Source organism: Etheostoma spectabile, chromosome 3 (genome assembly GCF_008692095.1).
Source record: "Etheostoma spectabile isolate EspeVRDwgs_2016 chromosome 3, UIUC_Espe_1.0, whole genome shotgun sequence".
Classification (NCBI taxonomy): Eukaryota; Metazoa; Chordata; class Actinopteri; order Perciformes; family Percidae; genus Etheostoma; species Etheostoma spectabile.
This window is the reverse complement of record NC_045735.1, coordinates 2,571,859-2,580,876: the sequence shown is the minus strand read 5'-3', so window position 1 is coordinate 2,580,876 and position 9,018 is coordinate 2,571,859. Positions and strand designations below refer to the sequence as shown.

At 39.1% G+C, this 9,018-nt stretch overlaps 1 protein-coding gene across 2 annotated transcripts in view; it reads right to left on the bottom strand.

Annotated features, from left to right (window-relative positions):
• Positions 1-9,018, bottom strand: part of bcas3 (BCAS3 microtubule associated cell migration factor) — a 312,552-nt gene that overhangs the window by 287,368 nt on the left and 16,166 nt on the right. For both annotated transcript variants that reach the window (XM_032508209.1, XM_032508217.1), the window contains exon 7: positions 6,150-6,222. In XM_032508209.1, the coding sequence (XP_032364100.1) occupies positions 6,150-6,222 (73 nt within the window). The remainder of the gene's footprint in view (positions 1-6,149; positions 6,223-9,018) is intronic.

Below are 9,018 nucleotides of genomic sequence, written 5' to 3'. Positions count from 1 at the left end.
GAAGGCATCAAAACTATGAATGAACACATGTGGAAATATGTGCTTAACAAAAAAGTGTGAAATAACTGAATACATGTCTTATGTTCTAGTTTCTTCAAAGTAGCCACCCTTTGCTTTTTTGATTTGAGGCTTGACAATAATCAGCCTGGGTTTCAGTGGTATGGCGTGAGATCAAATATGGCTTCCCTACCAGTCTTTAACACTCCAAACAGGGTTCTTCTTTCATGTTTCTGTCATCAGACATCATTCCCAGTCAAGATATTGAGCCGTAACATAAATTTGACTTTCAGAGACTTAGTGAAATGAAATGGCACATTTACTAAAACAAACTTTTTGGGATGATAAAAGGCAATAATTGATGAATATAGAGATCCCACTGATCCTTGCTGCAATGGACAGTAACTGAAGCAAGTACTGCTGACTTCCATGTTTACGTTCACACATTGTATGTGTATGGTGTATGTATATACGTATATGCACAGTGTGTGTATATATATATACAGTATATATATATATGTGTATAGTACATACTGTATATCTTTGATTTTGTACAGCATTTATTACCAATGTAAAGGGCAGTAGGCACCAAAAATTATAATGAACAGAGATAGTGTCTTTGCTTGAAGCACTGCACCATGAAATTGAACATGACCTAATGCCACTATTATACCGTAAGCCAAATACATGTTATTCATGTTAGAGTAGAAATTGAAATCACAGCATATCAGCTTGTAGGGCTATTGCCAGTCCTCTCAAAGATAGAAAATGAAGAGACAGGGTGCCTGGGTTCAGTTTGATTTGAAGCTGTAGGTTCTAATACCAGTACCATACATCATCCAATAACTAGCTATGCAACAGGGGAACGGTTTTTATTGTAGTTTTTGGGATGGTTCTACAATGTCACGGCAAAGACACAGAGAGTCATCTCCATCTGTCTATCACCTACTACCGTTATGAATTGATACTATAAATAAAATTGAATTACCTTTAGACAGTCTATGCGGTGTTAATTAAGATACAAAAATGCTTGCTCAAAAAAAAATTGCCACATTTAATTTATAACTCCTTACTGATTTAGCAGAAATAAAAGAAACAGCCTTTATGAGACCAGAAAAACCAAGGGTACTTGGTTATGTACGTATTATGAAATATGAAACATTGAAAGAGCATTTAATTTTTTTCTGTCCTGTTGTATTCAATCAAATCACCAATATTAAGTTAAATCAGTTATATCAGTCAAAATGCAATGAAAATTTTGGAGTATCGCTAATAGCAAGGAAATAACTTTTTTATTTTTATTTATGAGGACAATGCACATTAATAAACATTTTTGTAAATGCTCCAGTGTTAGCCAGTCAGCTTATTTTCAACTCGACAAGAGCACCTGGAGGAAAACCCATGCAAACAAAAGGGAGAACATGCAAACTTCAAGCACCAAATGCATGCATATAAACTCATTGTAACTTGTACAATTAGCACAGGAGCACCAAGATGCTCTTTGTTTGGCAGCACAGTTAAGGGTGCATTTCAGAGTTACATGGTATCTTTTTGTCTTGATTTGTGCAGGTTTAGCCATGCAATCATTTTGTGAATTCGCGCCTCAATTTGCTTTTTAGTCTAGCCATGCCATGTCTGATTATGGCTGTGGCTATACACAAGTTTCTTTTCTTGAACTGTAATTCCTGCAGACAAGACACCTTTGTTCCAAATGGAACAACAATGGGATCTGTTTAAATCAAAATGCACTTGACGACACCAGTCATGACCACCCTTGAACACAAGGGTTGCCAAATCCACAACACAGACTTCATACTTCCCCAGGATTAACACTTTAAATGCTGTTGATTTCAATAATCATGAACATCATAAATGAAATGGAAGGAAACTTTACATTGTACAACAAGCCTTTTCTTATTGGTGATTGAAGACCCATTAAAAATAAAACTATGAGACAGGAATGTTGGTAGTGACATTCACGAGACAGAGCAGATAAAAGTGATTGTGCATCTGAAAAAAAAAGAAGGAGGATCCACAACTTCAACAGTGACCGTGATATCTGCTCAGAATATCCATCTTTATTAGCCACAACCCAGAAATAACACATCCAGTAGTAATCTGCACGGTGAAAGAGGACTATATTGGTTTAAAAAAAATGAAAAGGACCACATCCTCTAAGCATATGGAGATGTTGTGAGGGGGTAGGTTGAAAATGTCACTGACAGTTCCCAAACTCTGGAGAACAGAGCACGCTTATTCATCACTGAACTTTTGCCCAAGAAGCGTGTGCTCTCAAACACCCACAAACTGTTAAGTTGCCTCTGTATTGGCCAGAACATGTACATTCATGAGAGAGAGCAGCCTTGAGTCTCCCAGAATTGTAATACCTGTGGATGTAATTAAAATGAATGAAAAAAATAACAGCAAGCAGGGGAAGGAAACACAAATCCTTTCCAGAAATGTGAGCAGACATACCAAGGTCTGCGATGGCACCAGCATTCTTTACTAATTCCCAAAGCCCACTGGCACTGGTACAGAGACTGAAAGGGACGCATATGTAGCTTTACTGTCAAGAAAATCACTGGATCCATACATTGTTTGGACTTAACGCATAATCCTTTCCATTGATAAAATTATGTTGAGTGTGCCTGGCTGGAAATCCACAAGTACAGGGCTTCGGCACACATGCTTTTTCCCTTCTCTGGTTTTCCTTTAATTTGCAAATCTTGTAATCTAAGCCTAGAGCTGACTGAACCAACTTCGAAACCAGCACCGCTGTAGCAGCCAAGGCTTCAATCTGTTTTTCATTTAAGTGTCAAGACGGCATCCTTTTTGGTGGTTAACAAAAGCTGTTATTTCAAAATGATTATATGCTAAAAATTGTGTGAGGACCTTAGTAAGTTTATGAACAGGCCCAATGGAAAGTACTGCGCCGCACCCGGAAGCCTTTTTCCCTCTCGTCTTTGACCAGAGTGTTATTTACCAAGCACTTCTGTAGAGGGAAGAACCAGGCTGTGCCATTCAGCCAGAGGTCAAGGTTTCTGCTTTTCAACACAGTGCATGTTTTCAGCATTAGTGTCGAGCACAGCCTGGGTGATTCGCCAAACCGTCAAAGCGCTGCCCGTCTCAGTGTCAGTGAGGACATAGGAAAAGCAGAAGCAACGGCGTCAGAGAGACAGTCAGGCAGTCCCTGGAAAACATCAAGAAGTTGTTCTCCATCAAAGCCCAGCCGAAGACAGACTTCCTTATTTCATTTCCAGAGGAGGATATATTGAGTTAAATTTTGTGTTGCTCTGGAAGAGGAGCATAAGTAAATGGGGGAGGGCGGGGGTGGGGGGGGAGGGCGTGGATTGTGTATGGAGTGGCGAGCACAAGATGCCTTGGGGTCTGTCACTTTTTAAATTCACTTTCTTTCGCTAAACAAAGACACGACATTTCCAGTCCCAACTCTGAGAATCCCAGGGATCTACACATCTGTTTAATCTCCTTTCTGTCTGCCTATGGGGTGTCCAGGTACTGCTCGCATGCCGACCGTAGTGCTATTAAAAATCCATGAATCACAGTCACTAAGACCACATCACTGGCTTAGCTCCAGTTGGGTGCATGTGAAGGGTTCATAACAAGAGGTTGGGTGTCCTTTGATGCCTCTTATTATTAACAGAAAATGACTTACAGATGTATGATTTGTACTTCATAACATTGCATAAAGTAAAAGGCTTTCCACTTCCTTCTGCACTTTTTAAAAGACAAAATGTCATGAGGATGATTCCGTTTAGTCTCCAAGGAGTCTATGTACTTTTCAGGATAGTTCCCATGAATCTAGTCTAAATTCTTGACGTTTCACTTCCGGGATTGCTTCGTTGACGCCTGAAGATCCGCTGGATTTTACTTATTTAGGCCAGATATCAGTTGCCTTGGGCTTCCTTTGTGTTGGCAATCTAAACTCTGATGGATTTATGAGGACTATGGTTAACCTTTTCTGAGATCTCTGCAGGGTAGCTAGACTATCTATCAAACCGAGTTTTCTGTTGCACAACTAAAACAACTTTTAAACGTACACGTTCCATCAAAACAAGTTCCTTCCAAGCCTATTTTGCAGCAACACCGCAGTTTTTCTCCTGTGCTAAGTGAGGCGCGCCTACCCTGGGGGGCGCCAAATAGACACAGCAACACACAAAGAAAAAATAACTGTATGCAGCTCTATTGATATTGGTAATTGTGCATGTGTGTATTAACTTTAAAATGCATTGTTTCCTTGTCCCAAGTCAACAGAAGTCAGCATTAAGAGAGGAGACAGGACCCAGCAAAAAACGCAGGAAATATGATCCTGAGGTAAAGTTAGGTTTCACTTGATCGGGGTCCAAGGCTGCACCTCGGCCACAGTGTGACAGAGACTGGGAGAAATGCAAATGAAAGTCCTAATTCCTTTCACCTCCACCTACTTGTGTGAATGGGGGTTTTCCACACTGACCCTGATTAAAAACAAATCACAGACAGATCAAGCCTGCAGGTGGAGGACAACTTGCGTTTATTTCTCTTTGCATTGAACACCTCTGCGGCCTCATTGCCCTGAATGTTGATGCCCTAAACAGTGCAAAAGAGGTAAGAGTAAATTATGCCTAGGCTACATGTGTGCTGACTCAGATTTAATTAGAAAAGTCTATCCAAAGGAGATACAGAATGCCTGAGAACCTTACTGCAATACATCCCATGTTTTTATATTTAGATTGTAATCTATGTTCAATTACCATAAAGATGTTTCCAGAATATTGATTCAGAAAAAAGTAGAAATAGGGGCATACAAATTCACCAGAATGCAGGAAATGAAGTGTTTAATGCTCAAACTTTTCAGGGGGTGGACCCTTTGGAGGAGCCTTTGGGTTGCCAGGCTAGTTATGATTAGGCCAAATGTTGGTGCCATATAACTTGCCGATTACACATGTTAAGCATGTTTTGTTGACTTGTGGATAGGCCTACTGGTGTTCAATGATTTTAAAAGTTAATGATGCCTGCATAAAATGATGCCCGCATAAAGTTGGAAATAATTTGCTGTTGCAAAGAATCGTTTATGAATGCATTTTTAGAAAAAGTTGTAGAAATGAAATGTCTACAAACACAATATTAAACAATATTTAAATTTTATCAGTTGTTATTAAAACTCATCATTGCCTGGAACACACAAAAGATGGCATTTACTGCAGAGGAGTGCGTGGGTTAGGGCAGGCAGACGGGATTGGGAAGGGCGGGGCTTGGCTGTCCTTACCTACTCACATTCACATTTACCCAATTTGAAAACCCCTGGTCTAAAGAAATGCCAACAAACCACAACACATTTTCCTCCCATCCCCAAATGCTATGTGGAGTAGCCAGACCCTCCTCCAGCGTCCTTTGGAGGAGGGTCTGACAACCCTGAAACTAACCCAATAAAAGATTTACTTACACCATGTCTAATTTATTATGTACACCTATACATTTGATACAATCCAATACAACATATTTGTCAAAAATTCTATTTGTGGGGAGATCAACTATGTTTGTTAACACCTCGCTGACAGAGTCATTTTTTTTTTTTTTAAATGTGCTTGCTAGACTGAAATTCAGCAAGAATGGCCATTATTTACCATTGTATTACTTCATTTAACACAGCCTTCTTGTCCGCTATTTTCTGTGGGGGGAGGACTTGATTTTGATCTAACCAGTCACTAGTGACTGACATGTTCAGATGATGTTATAGGCAGTTTACTTAAAAATGGCCCATTCTGTCACAATTGGAAACATATACTCAACGTGCATTACCTGCCGCCCTCATGGTTTCATTTACGTCTCGCTTTGTTTTTTTTGTTTTTTATTAATATGCTTTAGAAAAGCCATTTACCCCAAAGCCTTGCCTTAATTGCTACATGTATGGAAATCATGGTGTCGTTTATACTGTATACATATGTTTATTTCCCTAAATACAATAAAGATGTAGGAAGTTGCCCCAAACAATTCAAGAGGTCTATTCCAGCTGAGTATAATTGAGTGGTAGCTCATATCTGGTTGATTGTGTGCTAATCAGTGACTGCAATCGCTTGTGTTAGTGTAATTATAAACAACCAAGATCCATTTGGGGAAGGTGATGATGTCAGCATTATTATGATGCGTGAACTCACCCAGAAGACCCTGTGCTCTTGCATACCCCCAGCAGAGGCCTCTTGTCGGCAAAACTGTCTGTGTTCAGAGGACCTGAGGAGGAAGACAAGTCATAGAAAGAGGGATGAGAAACAGAAAAATCTGCACACAACAAAGAGGGGCATTCTTTAAACGAACATGTGAAGCCTCTAGTGCTGCCCACCCTCCTTCAACAGGCAGCCTATTACCATGACAGGAAACATGCAGATTACATTACTACTGTTGCCCTGTAATTCAATTATGGTCACAAAACATTTTTGATGAAAAGGAGATTTTCTTTTTCCCATATTTTGCAAGTTAGCGGACCACTATCCTCACCAGCCAAAAAGTGGAATCCACATACTGTAAAGACTTTGGCATTCTACCTTTTTCTGACCTACCACTGTGTAAGGTTTTCAACCTGGGCAAATCAAGTCAAGTTAATTTTATTTACAGTAGATAGCCCAATATCAAAAATCACAAATTTTCCTCAGGGGGCTATACAATCTCTACAGCATAAGACGCCCTCTGTCCTTTTCGACCCTTGCTTTGGATAAGGGAAAATATGATTTTTTTAAATATGACTTAACTGAAATGAGCTGGAGAAATCTTGTGAATGTTGCAAAAGAGAGTGATATTTTCTTTCTATCTCGTTGTTTGTTTTGGGATTTCAGGGTGAAATTACAGCATGGTAAAAACCCAGCAGGCATTTCTTTTTGAAACATGAAGAGAAAACATGTTGCATTAAGTGGACTGATCCCGTATTTTCCCTGATTGTCTCATTCTTGAAGACGGACCAGGGATCAGGGGATTTAGGGGATGGGGGTGCTTAGAATAAATAAGATGTTACCCTTTAGAGGACTGCAATTTGAGGCTTGACAGTAATCAGCCTGGGTTTCAGTGGTATGGCGTGAGAGCAAATGTGCCTTCCCTACCAGTGTTTCACACTCCAAACAGGGTTCTTCTTTCATGTCTTATCATTCCCAGTCAAGATATTGAGCCGTAACATAAATTTGACTTTCAGAGACTTAGCGAAATGGCACATTTACTACAATAAACTTCTTGGGGAAAAATGCAACATTTGATAAATATAGAGACTTTAGATATTTGATCCCTGCTGCAATGGACAGTAACTGAAGCAAGTACTGCTGACTACCATGTTGATGTTCGCATGTGTCATTCTTACAGAGGGGATGGCTCCATGCTGTGATAATACTATACCATGGCCTCAAACATTGCAGACAACTTGTTTTTGTAGTTAACCTTCACAGAATTACTTTTATATTGTGAGAGCATCTCATATATATAATTCTATTGTGAAGACATACAAACCTAACCTCACAAACTACTACTACTTCATTCAAACAAGAGCGTAAAGACCTACAGTACATTTACACATATACATACGTACACACACATATATATATATTCACATTTACTCAATGCTCATTTGATATCAATCAAGGGAACACTGTTGCCTCATTTTCCAAGACAATGGAAGATCACAGGTTGTAAACTCTCAGAGAGGATGCGGATACACACATGGACTCCCTTTGGAAAACCAGTACTTCCCTCTCTATTCTAGGAAAGGCGAACCTTGCCTTATTATAATCAACACCTATTTTCGGGTCTAAGTTCGCCCACCCACGGCCCCGCATCACAGACAATTGGCCTTTTAATGGCTCACCACAGTGCAACACTGTTTGCGCCCTAGCAGATTGCAGTCCTTGTCCTTCCTTCCAGTGTTCATACATACAATTCATATTTATTTTCTGCCGAGAGAATTGCTCCCCTCATGTGTTGGGGCTATCTGCTGCTTCTTATTACTGTGGTTTGCTTTCATCCACTTCCAGCGCTCTTCAAATGCTGCCATTGTGTGCTGTTGAAATCTGCCAAAAGACCGGAACACGGACAGAGAACAAAAAGCCGATTTTTTCACCAAGAATAAAGGACAAACCGGAGGCTATATGACAGATTTCTCAGCACTGATTGACACCTGCAGAGATAAAAATTTAAACTTTATGTCTGTTAAGGATCTAATCAGTGGAACCACTAAACCATTTCCACCATAGCTTTAGAGGATATGAACGTTGGTATTGAGACTGCATTCAACTTCCCAGTGTCTGAAAAAGAGTGAACCCAGTGAAATATTTGTTTGTCATTCCTGTGGCATACATTTCACTACTTTACTTTTTAACTACTATAAATCAAATGAAATGTTTCAATGTTGATGATACACCAATTAATATACCTTGTTCCTCTCGTTCTTTCTTCTTCTATTACTTTTAATTTCTCTTTATATTTCTATTATTTCCATTCAGCTTGTTTATTAATTTAAAATATGCATAAATATGTAGACGGAAACATAGGAAAGCTCATGAAACCATAGAGCCAGAGATACGAAAGAAAAACGTAATAGTAGAAGAGGGTGGGACAGAAAACTGAAGGCATCCATTCCAAATACTTGTTCTTACTTATTCTATTGCATATCATTCAATTGTCATAGTTGATGCATTCCAGGGGTTAATTTATGATGATCAGTTATATATTTCTATATCTGTTATTTATTATATATCCGTTACATATTTAAGCCACATTTCACCATCCATTCTTGTCAAGTTTTGCCCACATTAGTTGATTACTTTCTGGGAATTACTATTAATGCAACATGTATGGCAGCATTACGTTATTGTTTATTGATAGAATAAGTAGTATCTCTAATTAAGATCTACTGCGAAATGGCAGCTACAAGAAGACACTTATAGTTTTAAAGTTAAGGTTTGATTCATTTTTTATATTCTGGAAATCTAATCTCTGGAATAAACTCCCAGAAACCTGTAGATCCGCTGCTACTCTCAGTTCTTTTAAATC